Raw genomic sequence first — 21,382 nt, forward strand, 5'->3', positions numbered from 1 at the left:
CGTCTGAACGGGCTTGGAAGCTTGAAGCCCATTCCACACGCGGCTTAAGCAGCTGCCGTTAGTTTGCATCGCTACGTGCAAATAGTCTCCCCTTCAGCCAGAAAGAAACATGCCCCGGTCCTTCGCAGCCCTGCTGGCGGGCTGGACCCTACTTCCTGACGCTCTCCGGGGCAGGCGCCTGCCCCTCGTCCTAGTGATTGCTTTCCCTTCTGATTTTTCAGCGGCTGCAAAGGGAAGGGGGCCGGAGGCACTGGAGGGCCGGGGAGAGAAGCAGGCCGGGTGGTTGTTACCTTTGTGCCGCCACGTTCGCATCCACAACCCCAACGTTCCTGACCCAGGACCTGACGGAGTCCATCTCGGAGCCTAGCGCCTTATCTTTCAGAAGGGGTCCTCTTCCTAAAGTGTCTTGAATCCCAAACATTTAAAAAGTCTATTCCAAACTATCAATAGTTTCCTTAAGAGGAGCAGCCTTGGAAACGGACACACACACACACACACACAAATCCCAAGAAAGCGGAGCTCGGCTTCCAGAAACAACTTCTTCGGCTGTTAAAGGCTACGCAATTTATTACTTTCGTCAATGCCTTCAAGAACAGTAACAACGATCAAAAGTTTGTTCCTCCTGCAAGGTACAGTTATGCTGATTCAGTCTCGCCTGGTACCGTCATCCTTCAAGCGCACGAGAGGAAGCCGCGTCCAAAAGTGATCGCTGTGAAGAGGGCGCGCCTCCCTCTCAGGCACGGGGACTGACGGCTGTCTAATCCAAAAAGGAATCGGGATAAATTGTGAAAGAAAGGAAGAAATGGAGCTAAAGAGAGTCCGATTACACACTACACCGGGAAGGCGCACACACTTCCCAATCTGGTCACCATGAATGTGTTAAAGCAATGGGAGAAAACACTCCAGGACTGGGGCGTGGCGTGCCCCCGTATTTGCATAGCCTCCCCTGATTGGAGGGCAGCGGACACTTATAGCCCTGATATACACCAGCCCCGCCTTCCAACTGCAAGCGCCTGCCAATGGGAGAGGGGAGGGGGTTCAAACGCAACAGAGTTATCCCAGTTCCCCGGGTGCAAGTTTCTTCCCAACGTCTTTTGCTTTCAGGGTGTTACACACAAACGAAACCCATTCCGGCAATCGGGGACTTGCAGAAGTCACTACAGGTTTTCCGCCACCCGAGCGACCGCGGATTGGATTTAGGCTGTATAAAAATGTCACTAAACCCGTGCCTCAGCTTGTCCGAAAGCAGTCTGCATTGTTACTACTATTTAAGGGGCGCGGATAAAAAGATGCTCGGAGCTAATCAAAATAAACTGAGGATCTGGGAGGGAGGTGTTCCCTGGTAGAGAGGACAGGTTGGAGACAGATTGCGGTGGGCAGTGTGTGCAAGAAAGAAAGGTTCCCAGCACATGCAATGCACCCAAAGCTTCACCCTGCGGCAGAGCTGTCAAATCTACCCTTAAAAAAAACCACACAACTTTTCCAGAACGTCCTCTCTAGGCAAAAAAGCGACGCGGGGCAGAACAGCTATTTCTATCACAGGCTCCCATGAGCCAGAGTAGTACCCATTTAAAAAAAAAAAATCTCACTCGTTTGGTGTTATTTTCATCATGGCCCTTTTGTATTCTGATCTGGGTATGGATCGGCCCCTGAAATCTATATAACACCAACGCGAAAACAGATTTCAAGACAATGAATGCAAATCTGTGCTCAGAGACCATCTGCCAGATGAGGGAATCAGATGTTCTGTACTTAAAGGGACAGCGCCTGGATATCCTCCGCTCATTATGTGCAGCCCCTCTCCTTCACCTGCTTTTATGGGGAGGGGAAAGAAATACAACGTTTCTTTTCGCTCCGAGCGGTTCAATCATACCCATCAGCACTGCGCTTCAAGTGCCTAACTTTGTACTGGGCGGTAAATAACGATGTCGAGTTTATTAGGGGAAAATACCGCCCCCCGCCCCCCCGCACGTTCCAAAATCTTTTCAAGACTTTCAGAAAATGTCTCTGTCATTCTAGCGCGACTGGACGGGACCAATGCAGGACCCGACACTTCTGTGTGACAGACCCGCTCGGAGACTAACGAATCCATCTCCTGCGATCCCTGGTCCAAGGTCTTTACTACGCTCGCCTGGATAATTACCACTCGCGCTCTTTCCGCCTAGCTAACGGGATTAGTTGGCTGGCGTTATTTTTTACATGAAACAACCCCCATTCAGTTTCTAAGCGCTTTCCCCGAACAAGCAATATTCGCTTATGCAGATGCAACGCCGCGCTGCAAAGAGCCCGGCTTGTTTTGGTTCTCCCCCAGAAAAACCAAGGGGGGTTCAATCCAAGACCAGGGACCGGGCTGGGGTTCAATCCAAAGGCTCCCAGAAGTGGGTTTCCAGACACGGGGAGGTGCTCCCCCCACAGCAGTAAAGGCTGTCGATCTTCCTGTACCTCTTAAAAGAGAGCCCTGTGCTCAGCCCTCTTTCTTTGCATTATTCCCAACTCCTGGGACTGCCGCGAATCCAACTGCCCTCTGCCTCGATCGATCCCTGCACTTGGGATGGGCACATGCCACTTGGTCTAGAACGGGTTTATCGAGTGGAAACAAGCTCCGTGCGACATAGCCGACGGCAATGTGTTAAAACCGGATCCTGCAGCCGCTTGATCAATTCCGCCTCACAGGTTAAAAAATTTTGGTGGAAACTTCGGCGCTTCGTTGCGTGCGTGCGCGGGCGCTGACACGGAGGTAATGTGTCAGCTTCGCGGACAATGGGGATTCGTGTGCCGCGCTCCCTGGGGGAGCCTGCCTTTTAGGGCTTGGCAAAAGGGGCAGAGGGCACCGGCTCCGGGCAGCCTCCTCGCTCCCAACAGCTGCCACCAACATTTTGCACTTCAGGAACAAATGAATGGATCCTTTCCCCCACCTTAGCCGCCAGCCAGGCTGCTATGCGGTGGCGCGCGGGGGCTGGGGGCTTCTCTTCCTCCCCTTTAAGTGCCAAGTTAACCGGCTGCGGGCGCCGGGAGGCCGAGAAAGAACTCCCGAGCCCCCGCGCCAGGCTCTTGGTGCGCCGCCGGCGCTTTGCAGCGGGGCTGGGGCGCGGGCCTCTTCCGCCCCTCGCAGCCCGGAGCATTTCTGCTGGGGGGCGCCCTTCCCTGGACATCAGCTCGCCCTTTGGCTCGAAAATTAGAATGAAAGTACTGCTTTACAGGAGACGAGCCCCAGGTTCAGACTCCAAGATTTGGGTTTCCGAACTCTGGGCCAAATTCAATTGCACACCCCCCCCACCACAGGGCCGCTGGTGCGAGCCGGACTTATTCCGGGTCTGAGCCGGTGCGGACACAGCTGAGTTTGCATCTTTTTGAGCGCATCCCGGTTTTGGGAGGCGGGTGAGTGGAAAATGGCAATGCAAAACTCCAGGGGCACGCGTGCGTGTGTTTGGAAAAAACTACAGAGGAGCAAAGCATGTAACAGGGAGCTGCCCTGCCGCGGGCCGCCCGGGAAAGGGAAGGGCACCTCCAGGCAGACTATGGCAGGGGAGAAAAGGGCGCTGGGAACCTGCCGCTGCTCCGGCTGGAGCAGCAAGAGCAACGGGAAGGCGCCGAGGCTCAGCGCGCGGGGCCGGTGCCCGCGGGGCAGAGGCAGGGTCTTAGCCCATCTGCCTCGGTGCCTCCCTGCAAGCCAGGCAGCGCTGCAGTCGCTGGGTTTGGACGCCGGCCGATCTGTTCGGCTTAATGATCACAAACATGCCAGTTGCCCGCACGGAGCTTTTCTTTCAAATTGCTCCCTTTATTGCTAGGTCCTTTTTTCCCTCCACACTTGAAAGACTCTCCCCGGCGATCCCTGCCTGTGCTCAGCCCTGACCCTGCTGCAGGCGGGTGGGAAGTGCCAGGGGAGAAGGGCAGCCTGGCATGGCTCGTGTCAGGTGCTCCCCTTTCTTACACAATGAACAGGAGACGGTTGCTTTTGCCTTTTCTACTCAACCCAAAGCCCTTAAGCTGCAAGATTTCGACTCCAAGTATTTCAAGCACTGGCTCGGAGTAGCCTCATTTTTTAAAACTCCTCTCCCGCGCCCGTGGGAAAATCAGCTGAAGGAGGATGAATTGAAAGCGCCCGCAGAGCACGGTGAAGAGCCGGAGTCAGGGTATTTTAAAACCTCCAGTTTATAGTGAACAATGTCAGAGTGGAGAGAAATTACCGTTTTTCCCCTCCAGCTCATTATTTGGATTGCATAAAGGGGAAGTTCCACTTTGCATCTCCAACAAAAACTCACCTTGCTGTTCCCGCTTACCTAGAGAGCCACGTTTTCCAGCGATCACCTTAAATAAAAATCAATACAAGTCCTCAGCAACCGCAAGTGCATTCTCCACAGCCCATTGCACCTGTTAGATACTCTGGTTTAACAGAAGCAAGCCCGGGAAAACCCAGGCAGGGTAAAAAGAAATGGTTTACTTTCCCGCTGGAGTGTGTGGGGAGGAGAATCACAGACAGATTGTGTGCTGCTCTCAAGTCCTGAAATGAGATCAGTATGGGCAGGAGTCTGAAAACCTTCGACACAAACCTGGATAAGGAATTTACTTCAGCTGATCCCTGCACTATATTCCTGATTTATAAGACCCTCAGTTAAACCGAAGCAAAATTGCAACGGCAGGGGGATTTTTTTTGTGGTTCCGTTTTGACAGTACATATAAAATAGTTCAGAGCGGGAGACTTAATGCCGTTCAGCTGCAGGCGACTGACAGCCGAGGAAGTAAACAGCATTTAGCTGTAACTGCAAGTATAAAGGGAGGACGCTGCTAATTTAAGCACCTTGGATCATAATTACAAACCATACCGGTTCTTTTAGAAGGAAGCTCAGGTATCTGACTGTAGCAAAAATCAACACTAAACGTACAGCACTTGACTCCCCTCCCTCTTCTTCCCCTGCCATTAGGAAATAACCAGAAACGTGGTCTTATAGCTCTAAAATCTGGCGCTATAGTTTTCCCTTCCTCCCTCTCCCATTATAAAGGCACTATTTACTATAGGAAACTCTCCCAGCTAATCAGTGCTTATAAAATACCTATGTTGCAGGCACTGCACTGGTCACTGCTTTAAAAACGTGCAAGTTGTAGAGCTTCGATTGATCACTGAAACTCTCATGTTCATAACCAAAGATCAATGGAATGCCTTCAAACTTACACATTCATAAATAAACATTTAATAACTTCTCCACCTCATCTTTCCCCAAAGAGAGACAAATACCTATCCATCAGAATATCTTTGGAGCCTCCCATTCATCCCAAGAAGTAGGTGCTTTTTCACTAAAACAGAAAACACAGCTGCTAGATTTTATATCCAACTTTTTGTTTAAGATACTTTTACTGCCTTTTGCATAGCATGGTTTTTGGAACATGTTAGGAAATAATATTTTACCATCGGGAGTGTATGTTCTATTTTACTGTATAATGCAGATTTGAAGAGCCTTATTGCTGGAGTTTGTTTTTCTAACCACATGTAGGTTTCAAGCAGCAAGCACATTCAGTAAAAACACTTTAGGTGTGTATACATTTGTGCTAGCATCGTCTCATTTTCCAGTTCAGAGAAAACTAAGCAGGTATTTTTTTCAATCTGTATATAAAGACATATTTACAAAAACAGAAGTCAGGAAAGGCAGACCTTGAGGTTAGTGCCCTCTTGATTTTTCCACACTGTAGTTAGCTCTCTCTCTCTACACCAAATGGCTTTCTGAAGGAGAGAAGAACTAGACTCGTGCATTGAATAGCAGAGGTGATAATCCAAAACGTTTTCTCTTGTTCCTATCCTATCCACATTCTTATGCATATGCTTAATCTATATTAGTCCCTTGGATGGTCCCACTGTGGTTAATGGAAATATTCATGTGTGTTAATTAGCACATATTTAAGAGTAAATAGCATTCTTGTTTCCTCATTCAGGCCCCCATTACTTAAGAGGTGTGCCTACCTTAAAGCACAAGGGTAGGCATAGAGAAATTCAGTCAATTGGATCTTTTACTACTTAAGAGTTCTTTCATTATTTAAGCACATATCATGCTAACTGGGGTTCTCGGGTTTTATATTTTTAATGCACTTTCCTTTAAAAAAAGTATAAAAATTTCTTTCTTCAGTATTGTTGAACTGTATACAGCAGAATAAAATCTAAGTACAACACATTCCACAGTCAAACAGCAGTACAACATCTTGTCTACATAAACTCTCTCATATTGGCAGTATCTATTGGTTGGTTCTTGTTATCAAAACACCAACATTTTTTGGTATTCTGTAGTACAGATGTCCAAAGAAAAGCAAAATTTTAGTGCTATTCTAACTTGTAACTGGCCTGGAAACTAGCCTCTAATGAAGACTACCTGGAAAGAGATGAAGCTTACAATGTTCAGGCATTTTCAGGTATGCATGCACATTCTTTAGAGGCTTTTCCAGAGCACAGTTCACAAATTGTATTTGTTTTCAGACTTGCATGACTCAAATTTTCCAATAACCTTTTACCCTTAGGTTGAATTCAAAATATCTGCACAAAAAAGACTTGAAGAAAGTTATGGGGTTCATTTCAAAGCTCATTAAGTTATTAGATTGTGTCCTTTCACTTCACTGAGGTTTGCTTCAGGCTTGTTTAAACTTATTTATAGCTTTGAATACATTTAAGAATAAGCAAGCAAATGCTACGCTATATCAGTGTATTTACACACTGACTCCTTTGAGTATCTGAACACTTCAGAAGCACAACTGAACTTATCCTCCATGCATCTGTTAAGTAAATTGTATTTTATGTCCGTTTGATACATAGGGGGAAACTGAGGTTAGACATCAAGCCTGTGGCAAGGCCAGGGAGAGGATGTTTTAATGGTAACAAGAACATCTGGAGCAGTGATTCTCAACCAGGGTGCCACAGCACCCTGAGGGGTCTTTCAAGGGTGCTGCAAGGGGCCACACCATATTAGAACCGTTGGGTACACAAACACGATTCACAAGATATGCTCAGAGATTTCAAAGAGGAATCCAGAGTGTTAAAGAATCCTGACCCATTTTGATCTAAGTTTTTTTTCAACAGAAAAGTTGCCAAATTATTTTTCTGTAGTCAAACAAGTGAAAGCTAAGAGCTGTCATTTTCCAAGAGTTGTCTTGAGCCTGACAAGGTTGAGAACCACGGATATAGAGTTACAAGAATTAACAGGACCATTCTGCAAGAGACAATGAACTTTGTGCTTCAGGGGTTATGAGGATTTAAATTGTTAAGGACTTGGACTGCAATCTTTGAGACACAGGACAGCTTCTCTTTTGTATTTATACATGTCCCTAGCAAAATGGGGTCCTGAGCCATGACTTGAGACCTTAGGTGTGCCCTCAATTCAAGTAAAGTAGAAGGACACTCCATGAATGATGAACCATCACAACTCTGCTTATTGCAAAATATGCTGTGCCTTGTTTAGAGGTATTTCATGTTATCCGCTGCTGGTGACAGGATAATGGCACAGAAAGATACAGGTCTAACCCAGGTATGGCAATGCCTATGTTCTTAACCCCAAGCATAAGCAGGAGGCTGAGACTCAATATGTATAATGATAGCCTTATGAGAATTGAAAATATATGTTTTTGGGTTCCTCCTTGCAATATGCACACTAATGTATGAATTACACTACACTACATATACACACTGTGTCAGAAAAAAGGCTAAAAAAAGGTTTCTGCTTTTTGGGTTTTTTTATATCTTAAGTTTAGAGCTATTAAACATGGCCCAATTTAGAGTGAAGCCACATGAAATACTCTTTCAGTAAGTTATACATTCTGGGATTTTCAAACAGGCACTGATCCTGTAACCAATGTCTGTGCTCAACATTACAAACTGTTAGGGGTTATATTGACTGCGATGGGACTAACTCACAGCACATAAAGGCAAGCATGTGGACACATCTTTGCAAAATCAGGGTCTCAAGTCCTGCAGTATTTTGGGCACCTAATTCCTCGAGGCTCTTTTGAGAACCCCAGTCATAGTAAATCTTGTGCATGTTAGAATTTATTTAAACTATTTCTTGACTCTTCACAATCAGCAGAGTCTAATTTAACCTGAAATTATTTGCTAAGGAGAAAAAAATCCACCCACAATTTTTTATGTCTCCCCAGATACTCAGTTAGGGCTTAACACATAAGCAGATTTTATATTGTTGGTTGTAAGCATTTGTCTTTAATGTAAAACTCAGATGCTTTAAGGTTTTTCACACATTTTTAAATGTTCTGTTATTTGACAGAATGTTGTGGATCACATAATGTTATTTAAATACTGTTAAAATCAGCCCCTCAGATCACCAAAAGGAAAAAAAAATCAGGTCATTCGCCTGTGGATTTGCCAGCACTGTGTATTTAGTCTCTCTGCTTTACTGGTCACTTGATGATCAGTTACACTTTGTGTCTGTGGCTAGCATTGTGAAGTAGCTTGCTTGCATGTGCTTCCCACAACCAATATCAGCAAAGCTGAAGCTGATGATGCATAAGCAATGTAAGAAGTGGGCGGGAGAAGGGATGTGGCATGAGTATAAAAGGAGTTGGGCTTCAGACTATTTGGTGGCAATGGTGCTCTTAGGCTTTTTTAAAGTCAATTTAAATAAAATAAATCAAGTTAACATCACTTTAAAGTCGACTAGAAAGATGGAAAAATACAGAAATTGGCTCTGGTGAAAGGCTGAAAGGTAATCCAGGAAGGTGGAATGCAACGTACCTGCTAGTCCACACAAGGGGAGTCCATCCCCACCCATAGGAAAGGTAATAAAAGGGCTCAACAACCCCCTTGGCTCAACAGGGAACTCATGGACCACCTATGTCTAAAAAGAGAGGGATATAATGGGTGGAGGACATGAAATACCACTAAGGAGGAGGGAATACCACCTGCAGGGAGTGAACTAGAAAAGCCAAGGCTGCAACTGAACTCCATCTGGCTACATGAATCAAGGACAATAAAAAGTCCTTCTTCAGATATGTGGGAAGTCGAAAGAAAAACAAGGGCAACAGTGGACCCCTGCTAAAACAGCTGGGGCAGCTGACTACTGACACCCAGAAAAAAGCCAGTCTGCTTAATGATTACTTTGCATCAGTTTTTCACCAGCCCAAAGGGACCACCCTGTTGAACATAATGGGGGATGACCGAGGTAAAGATGAATATATGCCCACCACTGGCGTAGATCTTGTGAGGGAGCATCTTGAGAGGCTGGACACCTATAAATCAGCTGATCCAGATAGGTTGCACCCAAAAGTGCTAAAGGAACTGGCAGACATCATAGCGCAGCCACTGGTGAGGATATTTGAGAACTCATGGTGCTCGGGCAAAGTACCTGAAGATTGAAAGAGGATCAGTATAGTGCCCATCATCAAGAAAGAGAGGAAAGAAGACCCAGGAAACTACAGGACAATCAGTTTAACCTCAATCCTGGGAAGATTTTGGAAAAAATTATCAAACAAACCATTCTTGACAGGTTAACAGAAGGCAACGTTCTGAGGGATAGCCAGCATAGGTTTGTTGCAGGTAGGTCTTGCTTGACTAACCTCATTTCCTTCTATGACCAGGTGATGTATCACCTGGACAAAAGGGAAGAGGTTGATGTCATGTATTTGGACTTTAAAAAAAGCCTTTGACCTGGTGTCCCATCATGTCCACATGGAAAAATTGGGCAACTCCAGCTTCAACTATTCCACAGTTCAATGGCTGGGGAACTGGCTTCGAGGTCGGACCCAGAGTGTGGCAGTTGAAGGAACCTAATCAACGTGGCACTTGGTGACCAGTGGTATCTCCCAAGGCTCTGTTCTCAGACCTGTGCTCTTTAATATCTTCATAAACGATCTGGGCACTGGTGTCAAAAGCAAACTAGTCAAGTTCACTGACGACACCAAACTCTGGGGAAGAGTCTCCAGACATGAGGATAGGCTGGTGATCCAGGCTGATCTCGATAGGCTTGCAAGGTGGGCAGATGAAAACCTGATGGCATTCAATACAGAGAAATGCAAAGTGCTCCACCTTGGGAATAAAAACCCGCATCACATTTATCACCCGCATTGACAGTGTTATACTTGCTAGCACAATGACCAAAAGAGACTTGGGGGTCATGATTGACCACAAGATGAATATGAGCCACCAATGTGATACTGCAGCTGGCAAAGCGAACAAAACTCTAGCTCGTATCTAACCGCTGCATCTCAAGCAGGACCCAGGATGTCATCCTCCTGCTGTACTCAGCCTTGTTGAGGCTGCAGCTGGAGTACTGCATCCAATTCTGGGCTCCACAATTTAGGAAAGACACCAAGATGCTTGAAAGAGTCCAGAGGAGAGCCACACACATGATCAGAGGGCAAGAGAACAGGCCTTATGAAGAGAGGCTGTGAGCTATGGGACTCCTCAGCCTGGAGAAGCACAGGCTCAGGGGTCACTTGGTGGCAGCCTGTAAGTACACAAGGGGTATTGCATCAGGATCTGGGGAAACACCTGTTCACCAGAGTACCCCAGGGGATGACAAGACCCAACAGTCACAAACACCTGAAAGACTGTTTTAGGCTGGACATAAGGAAAAACTTCTCTACTGTCTGAGCCCCCAACGCCTGGAACAAACTCCCCTCAGAGGTGGCAGGAGGCTGGACCCAGTGATCTTCCAAGGTCCCTTCCAACCTTCAACCAAAGCTGGTAAAGCCAAAAAATCAAGGCACATAATGGCTGTTCCTATGTTTCATAGTTAGTAGGGTCGGAAGGGACCTGAGCAGATCATCAAGTCCGACCCCCTGCCATGGCAGGAAAGAGTACTAGGGTCAAACGACCCCAGCAAGGTGATTGCCAAGCCTCCTCTTAAAGACCCCCAGAGTAGGAGCTAGCACCACTTTGCTTGGAAGTTGGTTCCAGATCAACACAGTTCCCCAGTTTCTTAATGGGAACGGGGTGAGAGATAAGGTTGAAGGCCTTCTGAAAGTCCAGAAAGACTATGTCCACTGCTACCCCTGCGTCTAAGGATTTGGTGACCTGGTCGTAGAAGGCCACCAGGTTGGTCTGACAGGACCTGCCACTAATGAACCTGTGTTGGTTGCCCCTAAGCATGATCTCCCCTGCTGGCCCCTCGTAGACATGTGCCAGAATAATTCTCTCAAAAAAGCTTACCCAGGATCGAAGTAAGACTAACTGGCCGATAGTTTCCTGGGTCCTCCTTCCTTCCTTTTTTGAAGATGGGAACCACATTGGCCCTCTTCCAGTCCTCTGGCACCACACCAGAGCACCATGAGTGCTTGTACAGCCATGCCAGGGGTCCCGCAATGACCTCAGCTAATTCCCGCAGCACTCAGGGGTGGAGATCATCCGGACCGGCTGACTTGAAAACGTCCAGTCCCTCCAGAAGTTCCTTGACTAGATTCTCCCTGAGCCTTGGCCTAGGTGTGCCTCCCCTGGAGCCTGAGGGGGGCCCAGTGGGGGTGCTGATCTGGTCCCTGCTCAGGAAAATGGAGGCAAAGAAGTCGTTAAATAGGTTAGCTTTGTCGTCTGGTGTGACGACCAGATTCCCTAGCCTGTCTTGCACGGACCCCACATTACCTGGAACCTTCTTTTTGCCCCCTACGTATTTAAAAAGGACTTCTTGTTGTCCTTGATCCGGGAAGGTAGTCCCAGTTCCATCTCCGCCTTGGCCTCCCTGACTGCTCCCCTGCATCCCCGAGCAACCACAGTATAATCCTCCCTGGTGATGGCCCCTCCCTTCCATTGGGTGTGCACCTCCCTTTTAGCTAGGAGACATTCCTGGATGCTTTTGGTGAGCCATGGGGGCTTTTGTGCCCTCTTGCCCTCTTTGATCCGTGTTGGGATTACCTCCCTTTGGGCTTGGAGGATCGTCTTCTTAAGGAGCAACCACTCTTCTTGGACACCTGGCTCCCCTCCCCTCCAGGACCTCAGTGCTTCCCCAACTGTTCTCCTTAGCTCATTGAAGTCTGCCCTCCTGAAATCTAGGGTTGCTGTTGCTGCAGACCTTTGCCACCTTGCGCTGGATGGTGAATCCCAGCAGGCAATGATCACTGTCGCCCAGGTGGTCGAGCACCCGCAGCCCTCTCACCAGGTCGTCATCCGTGGCCGGCACCAGGTCCAACAAGGCGTGTCCCTTGGTGGGGCTGTGCACCTCCTGGGTTAGACAGAGGTCCTCCATTTGGGCTAGGAACCTACATGAGCATTCAGACCTGGCTGACTGCTCTTCCCAGCAGATGTCTGGAAAGTTCTGGTCACCCGCGATGACCATGTCCTTTGACCTAACGACCGCCGTGAGCTGACTTAAGAATTCCTCGTTGAGCTCTTCCCCTTGGTCGGGTGGTTTGTAGTAGACCCCCACCGTTAAGTCTCTTTCCCCTCGACTGCCTTGTATTCTAACCCAGAGCACTTCTGTGTGCTCCTCCTCTGACTCTGTGCCACCTGATGAGGATGTGTATTTCTCCTTAATGTAGAGCGCCACGACCCCACCTTTCCTCCCTGTCCTGTCCCTCCTATACAGCCTGTAGCCCTTGACATTCACCGCCCAGTCATGTATTGGGTCCCACCATGTTTCAGTGAGCCCCACTATGTCCGGGTTGGTGTCAGCTAGCAGGAGGGTAAGTTCCTCCTGCTTGTTTCCCATACTATGAGCATTTGTGTAGAGGCATTTGAGGCCTCCTGTGGATGTGTGCACTGGCCCCCTAATCACAGCATTGCCCTGGCCCCTGTTGCTTACCTGTGTATATGTTCCGCTTGTCAGTCTAGGCTGGGCTGTACTTGTGAGCGCTGCTTGGTTTAGCGGCCCAAGGCTTCCTCCTCCCTCGTCTTCCCCTTCCCCTGACAAGCCTAGTTTAAAGCCCGCCAGAGGAGATCCGCCAACCTATGGCATTGTGCCCTTAGAGAATCCATTTACTTAATGTAATCATTCCATGGCTGACAGCACTGGCTTTCAATCCAGTCTGAATCAGTGGAGTAGTGGAAAGCTGCCGTGACGGAGAGAAGAATTTGACCTATTAAGTATATGGTACAGAACAGCATTTTCAACCTGTGGGTTTCGATCCAAAAGTGGGCCATAAGAATATAGGAAAGGGTCATGAAACAAACTTTAAAAAGTGAATCAACAAATTTAAAGAATGGATTCTCCTTTAAGGAGAAAGAAGTGGGAAACCACAGGTTTCCCTTTGCAGGCTGGCAGAGTTTTAGCCTACAAGGGGCTGCTTGGGGCTGCGTGGAGTGGAAGGAGGGTGAACAGGGTGCCACGTACACATGCACAAGCACGCATGTACATGGCAGCCAGGCAGTGTGGAGAGCAGCTCCTGCAGCTCCCCACAAGTAAGTCTTCCCACAGAGGCAGTGGGGCCAGGGGGTCATAGATGATGTGTCATAGTGGTGGGGAGGGTCTGCTACCCCATCTCCTCTCCCAGGGTAGTGCCGTGACCTAAGGGGAATGGCGGCGGTGGCCAGACCATAGTGGCAAGGTAGAGCTGTGGCCCAGCACATGAACAGCTGGCAGTGGGAGAAGGTGAGGGCAGCACAGTCTCCCCATACCCAGCTGTTACTCCTTGTGCTGTAATGCCTAGATGCCTCAAGCAAGTCCAAGCTCTGTTGGGCTACATGTCATATGACACTACTACTTTTCCAAATGAAACAAGCAAGCAGGTGGGAACCCAGGGAAATTGAAGGTGTGGAGAGTTTTAGCTGTACGCATTATCCTTAAATCACAATGACAATAATCATAGCTTATCACCTTATTACCATCCATTTCTATTACAGAAAAGCTTAAAGACCCCTGCTTAACTTTTACTCCACCCTTGTGCTAAGTGCTCTATTTGAATATAGTGAAAGGTTATCCCTGCCCTGAACTGTATGCAACCTGACTCAAGAAAACAGACAAAGGCTGGGGCAAGAAGAGAATGGTGCAAAGAGGTGAGGTGGCTTGCCCCAGGGCATATCGCATAGCCAAGTTCTCCCAATTCCAAGGCCACTTCTGTACCTAACAGGCTGCACTGTCTAGTTTTTAAAGTACCAATGACTCCTAGAACCATACCTCATCTACCTGCATCTTTGCTACTGAATTACACACTAGCTCTCTTTACGGTGGAGATGCGATGATGTATCTTCTATAAGTATCTTATATAAGGTCACCTTATGCTAAAGCCACCACATCATGCTAAAGCCACCACTGCATCATCATCCCACCCACACCTGAGTGGCAAACTGAGGTGCAAGATGTGTGAGCTGAAGCTCAAAGACCCTCATGACCTGCAGAGTTGCAACCTAGCAGCAGTAGGTGGCAGATACTCCCAAATTACAAGAAAGAGAGAGACTTCCACAGCCTGAGCCCTCTCCAGCCCTCACTTAAGTCATGGTGAAGCTCCCTGGTTAATACCAAGGGGAGTGGAAGCAAGCCCTTGATGCCCTGCTGCTTGCCTGCTTTTGCTTCCAGGGTGGCAAGGCAAGGCAAATTCTTTTTTTTTTTTCTTCTGTCGCTATTGTTGTATAACTGGCCAATTCTTGCCTTGAGTTTGGGGTTTTGTAAAAAAGAGACACACAAGCATGTGTGCACCCCATTACCATTTGCTGTAGTAAGCAGTCTTGACTTCACCATATTGAAAGGGAACAGGGGAGAGTACTGAATACCAAAAGCTGGGCCTGGCTGGAAAGTCCAACAGCAAGGCATCATGGCACTCACCACCTCTGGAAGGCAGGAATATTTTACAAAATGGTTTATGACATCTTATTTTTTTCCTTGTTGAATATGAATAATGTTAATGGTGACAGATTATAAGCCATAAAGAGCCTTTGCAGGTATCAAAAAGCTTCAAGCTTTCATCCAGTGGTAGTCTGCTGAGCATTTAAGATCTAATATTGGGACCAGTATCTGCTAAGTAATCATATGACCTTACTGGTTTCCATTCAGAAGCTGTTGGAAAATCTATTATATTTTGATTTAATAATCACCATGAAGAACAAAGGAGGAAGTCTGTATTTCAGGAATAACTCCCACCAGGTTTTAATATATGTTTGTAAGAGTAAGTAGGTAAAGAAAATTGTAGTTGTAAAAGGCCAGAGGTCCTCCCAAACCTAGCATGGTTAAGGCATACTAGTTTCTACAGACAACAGCTAATAAGAGAGGGATGCATGCCTGACTTTGAGTTTTAAATCCAAATGATCACATATGGGTCAACAGGGGTGGCTTTTGGCACTAGTCTAGAACAGTGCTCAAAGTCATGCCCATAGAGCCAAAATGAGACTACTCTGCCCTGAGAAAATCTAGCCCCAAAAGCTCAAGGTCCACCTGACAAAGAGAGGGAAAAGCATCTTTGCAGACAGGTTTCCTAATCTAGTGTGGAGGGCTTTAAACTAGATTTGCCAGGGGATGGAGACCAAAGCCCTGAGATAAGTGGGGAGGTAGGTGACCTAGTGAAGGCACAAGCAGAAGAGGGGAACAGGGGAGCCCTCCTCATTCTTCCTGAGAAAGTAGGGCAATTAGCTATTTACCTCAGGTGTCTGTACACAAATGCAAGGAGCCTGGGAAACAAGCAGGAAGAACTGGAAGTCCTCACACAGTCCCAGAACTATGACATGACTGTAATAACACAGACTTGGAGGGATAGCTTACATGACTGGAGCACTCTCATGGATAAGTATAAACCGTTCAGGAAGGACAGGCAGGGGAGAAGAAGAGGAGGAGCTGTGTTGTATGTAAAGCAGCTGTATGATTGCTCAGAGCTCCAGAATGAAACTGGAGATAGGTCTGTTGAAAGTTCCTGGGTTAGCGTCACAGAAGAGAACAAGGGTGACATCATGGTGGGTGTGTGCTCTAGATCACCAGACCAGGAGGATAAACCTCTCTTCAAACAGCTAGCAGAAGTTTCCATCACCCTGACATCTGCTGGGATGGCAATAGGGTGTGCACAGGCACACCAGGAAGTTTTTGGAGAGCAATGGGGGCCACATTCTGGTGTAAGTGTTGGAGAGGCCAATTAGGAGTGATGTTCTTCTTGACTTCCTGCTTACAAATGGGGAAGAATTGGTGAGGAACGTAGAAGTGGACGGCAACTTGGGCAGCAATGACCACAAGATGATTGAGTTCAGGATCCAGAAGTAGGAAGGAGAGTAGCAGAATAAGGACCCTTGCCTTCAGAAAAGCAGACTTGACTTACTCAGGGAACCAATGGGCAGAATCCCCTGGGAAGTCCGTCTGAAGAGGAAAGGAGCTGGTTGTTTTTTTAAAGAAACCTTACTGAGGGTGCAAGAATGAACCATCCCCGTGCACAGAAAGACTAGCAAGTGTGGCAGAAGACCAGCTTAGCAGGGAACTCTTCAGTAAGCTAAACCACAAAAAGGAAACTTACAAGAAGTGAAAACTTGGATAAACAACTAGGGGGGAGTATAGGAGCGCTGCTCAGGCAGGCAGGGATGAAATTAGGAAGGCCATAGTGCAACTCGAGTTGCAGCTAACAAGGGGCGTGAAGGGTAACAAGAAGGGTTTCTACAAGCATGTCAGCAGCAAGAGGAGGTTCAGGGAAACTGTAGGTCCCTTACTTAATAGGGGAGGCAACCATATGACAGATGATGCAGAAAAGGCTGAAGTACTCAATGCCTTTTTTACCTCAGTCTTCACAGGCAAGGTCAGCTCCCAGACTACTGCACTTGGCAGCACAGTTTGGGGAGGAGATGAGTAGCCAACAGTGGCAAATGAACAGATTAGAGACTATTTAGAATGGCTGGATGTGTACAAGTCCATGGGTCCAGACCTGATGCACCCAAGGGTGCTGAGGGAGTTGACAGATGTTATTGTAGAGCCACTACCTATTATCTTTGAAAACTTGTGGCGAGTGGAAAAGGGCCCATCTTTAAGAAGAGAAGAAGGAGGATCCAGGGAACTGTAGACCAGTCAGCCTCACTTTAGTCCCTGGAAAAATTATGGAGCAGGTCCCCAAGGAATCCATTTCCAAGCACTTGGAGGAGAAGGTGATTAGGAACAGTCAGTATGGATTCACCAAGGGCAAGTCATGTCTGACCGGTCTGATTGCCTTCTTTGACAAGATTACTGGCTCTGTGGGAAGAGCAGTAGATGTGATATACACTTCAATCGCGATGCTTCAAAACTTCAGTCACGATGCAAACATGTGATCTGTTTAAAAGAACATGCTATGGATTTGGAACAGGATAGCCTTTGTATTTCAATTCCAATACCAATTAAATCAGCTAAATGTTCATTTTGACTTACAGCATTAGCTAAAAATAACTTGAATGTTTACCTATGCAACATGTATATAGCATGCTTGAACATATGTACACTTTTATTACATATGACATCTGGCAACACTTAAAATACTGAGAAGTGCTTTTTTATGTAATTCTACAATGTAATTTAATAGTTAGAAAACGTTAACTTCTGCACCTTTTTTAATGGGGAAAATAGTTTGTAGGTCTTAATACTTAATGGAACCATTGTTTAACACCTGGTCTCACAAAGTAATAAGACAGCAACTAAACAAATGATCATTTTGATGCGTTTCAACATTACATAAATTGTTTACCTTTTCAGTTTCTTAGATACAGACCTAGGGATGTGGCTCAGTTGTGAAAATTTTGCCACTGATTTCAACGAGAGCCAGGTCAGATCCAGAAATCCTACTTAATGCTTCTGCAATAATGAGCCATCCTTAATATTAATACCACAATTGTATCTAGCAATCTCAAACATGCATCTAGGCTTGACTGTGGCAGGCACTGTCCAGACAAATAACAACGGTGTTATGTTTAGAGGGTACCGATACACATGCCAGACTCAACTGAGTCTGCTGGAGTAAGCTAGTTAACATGCTCCAGTAGGCTCCATTTCATGTGCGGCAGGGCACTATTGTTGCCTGTCACTTTAAGGGCTGACAAGCAGCCAGCAGGTGCTTGACTGAAGCAGCCATTTTAGCTTTCTGGCCACCTATATAAACAGAGCAGTTCCCTACTGGCAGGGTAGGTAGAAGCATGGTTTGGCTACAAGGCTGAATGTAATATCCTGGAGGTAAGGGCAGGAGCTGAAGGGATGGTTTGGAGGCTCTTGGTCCTGGGCATGACCTAAAACTACACCGTGCTGGGAGTGGGTGGCCTGGTGGGGCTTTCAGTGGTGTGGGAGCCCCCAGGAAATGCTAGGCCCGTTACCATCTGGGTGAAAGGTGGGTCAGGGTACCTTAACCCCCAGCCCCTACAACACTATGGGTACATGGGGGCCAGGCATGGCTACAGCCACCTGAGCCCTACTGGGGAGGGAAGCCCTGTGGCCACATTGAGGGGAAAACCAGAGAGCAGGGGGTGGGGGATGTATGTGGGCAGAACTAGCTCAGGGTCAGGCACAAAGCTGGATCATGCAGAGTAGGGGAATTTGCAGGAATGGAAGGGACTGCATGGTGAGGCCAGCATGTGCGTAGCAAAGCCTGATGGCCCAGAGGGGTTGTTCAAGGAGGAGCAGGGTGGTGGAGTATGGCTTGGTAATGAGCAGTATGCTAGAGGCCCTGATAAGAGGAGTGGAGTAGAAGGGCCTCCTATGAGAGGGGAGGTAGTATGAATGTGTATGGAGCCCAACTTTGGATTTGGTTTGTTCTGATCTCAGGCTGGGAGTAATTATTTCACCTGGATACCATCTGTGAGGCATGGGCTGCAGCATAAGGAAGGAATGGAGCTGCAGATAGCATCCCCTGGCATCAAGGCAAGCATGGGCAGCCTCCCACCTTAATAAGAACCAATTAAGAAACAACAAGGTGTAGCAGGTGGCTGGCCCAAAACAGGTAGGCAGGCCATTGGCAGATCAGCCCTGAGACCTAGGCTGATAACACCTGTTACAATGTGTATTCAGTGCCCCCACACATCCATTGCACTTCAACACGTCATTTAGGAGGGAGTCAGGGGAGGGGCACTCAAGTGCTTTGGGTTAGGGTACAAGGCAGTCAAGGGGAAAGAGACTTAACGGTGGGAGTCTATTACAGACCTCCCAACCAGGGAGAGGAGCTTGACCAGGATTTCTTGGGTCAGCTCACAGAGGTAGTGAAGGCTAAGGATGTGTTGGTCATGGGGGACCTGAACTTCCCAGACATCTGCTGGGAAGAGCAGTCAGCCAGGTGAGATCATTCACGTAGGTTCTTAGAGTGCAGGACCTCCATCTAACCTAGGAGGTGCATAGCCCCACCAGGGGGGATGCCTTGTTGGACCTAGTGCTGGCCACGGGTGATGACCTGGTGAGAGGGATCTGGATGCTCAACCACCTGGGCGACAGTGATCATTGCCTGCCGGAATTCACCATCCAGTGCAAGGTGGCAAAGGCATGCAGTAAAGACAGCAGCCCTAGACTTCAGGAGGGCAAACTTCAAAGAGCTAAGGAGGATAGTTCGGGATGCGCTGAGGTTCCAGAGGAGAGGGGAGCCAGATGTCCAAGGAGAGTGGTCACTCCTTAAGGAGACGATCCTCCAAGCCCAAAGGAAGGTAATCCCGATGAGGATCAAAGGGAGCAGGAGAGCACACAAGCCTCCATGGCTCACCAAAAGCATCCGGGAATGTCTCCTTGCTAAAAAGGAGGCTTACACTCATTGGAAAGAAGGGGTCATCTCCAGGGAAGACTATTCTGCAGTTGCTCGGGGATGTAGGGGGGTAGTTAGGAAGGCCAAGGCGGAGATGGAACTGGGACTAGCTTCCCAGATTAAGGACAATAAGAAGTCCCTTCTTTTTAAATATGTAGGGGGTAAAAAGAAGGTCCCGGGTAATGTGGGGCCCTTGCAGGACGCGTTGGGAAACTTGGTCGTCACACCAGACAACAAAGCTAACATGTTTAACAATTTCTTTGCCTCCGTCTTCCTAAGTAGGGACCAGGACAGCCACCTCCCTGCTGGGGCCCCCCTCGGGCCCCGGGGGAGGCACACCTAGGCCAAGGGTTAGTGAGGATTTAGTTAGGGAGCTTCTCGAAGGGCTGGACATTTTCAAGTCAGCCGGTCTGGATGATCTCCACCCTAGAGTTCTAAAGAAACTGGCCCAGGTCATTGCAAGTCCCCTGGATGGCTTTATGTGCATTTGTGGTGCTCTGGAGAGGTACCTGAGGACTGGAAGAGGGCCAACGTGGTTCCCATCTTCAAAAAAGGGAGGAGGGATGACCCGGGAAACTATAAGCCAGTTAGTCTTACCTCGATCCTAGGCAAGCTGTTAGAGAAAATTATTCTGGCACGCATCCAGGAGGGGCCAGCAGGGGACTGCATGCTTAGGGGCAACCAGCAGGGGTTCATCAGTGGCAGGTCCTGTCAGACCAACCCAGTGGCCTTTTACAATCAGATCACCAGATCGTTAGATGCAGGGGTAGCAGTGGACATAGTCTTCCTGGACTTCCGGAAGGCTTTTGACACTGTCTCTCACCCTGTTCTCATTCAGAAACTGGAGGGCTGTGGCATAGACACCCACACAGTCAAATGGGTCACCAACTGGCTGGAGGGCCACACCCAGAGGGTGGTAGTGGATGGGTCCTTCTCAACCTGGAAGGACGTGGGCAGTGGGGTTCCGCAGGGCTCGGTCCTCAGGCCTGCGCTTTTCAACATCTTCATCAGTGATTTGGATGAGGGGGTAAAAAGCACCTGTTCAAATTTGCTGATGACACTAAGATGTGGGGGGATGTGGGCACACTAGAAGGAAGCAACAGGATACAATCAGACCTATACAGGTTACAAGGGTGGGCGGACGAGAACAGGATGGGTTTCAACACAGACAAGTGCAAGGTGATGCACCTGGGGAGGAACAACCAGCACCATACCTGCAGGTTAGGGAACTCCCCTCTTGTCAGCACGGAGGCGGAAAAGGATCTGGGGGTCATCATTGACTCCAAGATGAACTTGGGTCGGCAGTGTAGGGAGGCAGTTAGGAAGGCTAACCGTACCTTGTCATGCATCCACAGATGCATTTCAAGCAGGTCCAAAGAGGTGATCCTCCCCCCGTTATGTGGCACTGGTCCGGCTGCAGCTGGAGTACTGCATCCAGTTCTGGGTGCCGCACTTCAAAAGGGATGTGGACAGCATGGAGAGGGTCCAGACGAGGGCCACTCGCATGATCAGGGGACAAAGGCATTTGGTTTGCTATGAGGAGAGGCTACGGGACCTGAACCTGTTCAGCCTCCAAAAGAGAAGGCTGAGGGGGGATCTTGTGGCCTGTTATAAACTAGTCAGGGGGGATCAGCAGGCATTGGGGAGTCCCTGTTCCCCTGAGCACTGCTGGGAGTGAACAGGAATAACGGTCACAAGGTGGCAGAGGGTAGGTTTAGGTTAGACATCAGGAGGTGCTATTTCACAGTCAGGCCGGCTAGGGTCTGGAACCAACTTCCAAGAGACGTGGTGCAGGCTCCTACCCTGGGGGTTTTTAAGAGGAGGT

The 21,382-nt window shown here is 48.1% G+C and overlaps 1 protein-coding gene across 3 annotated transcripts in view; it reads right to left on the reverse strand.

Moving 5' to 3' along the window:
- The window catches only part of EBF2 (EBF transcription factor 2), a 244,525-nt gene that overhangs the window by 180,694 nt on the left and 42,449 nt on the right, over window positions 1-21,382 (reverse strand). The window contains exon 1 of one of the 3 annotated variants that reach the window (XM_090054454.1): window positions 291-862. The exons of the other annotated variants lie outside the window; for them this stretch is intronic. Coding sequence (XP_089910580.1) covers window positions 291-421 — 131 coding nt within the window. The 5' untranslated portion in view covers window positions 422-862. Of the gene's footprint in view, window positions 1-290; window positions 863-21,382 lie in introns of those variants that run through there. 3 annotated transcript variants of the gene reach the window in all.

This window comes from Crocodylus siamensis, chromosome 6, assembly GCF_052110815.1.
Source record: "Crocodylus siamensis isolate JL-2025a chromosome 6, ASM5211081v1, whole genome shotgun sequence".
In the NCBI taxonomy this organism is placed as follows: Eukaryota; Metazoa; Chordata; order Crocodylia; family Crocodylidae; genus Crocodylus; species Crocodylus siamensis.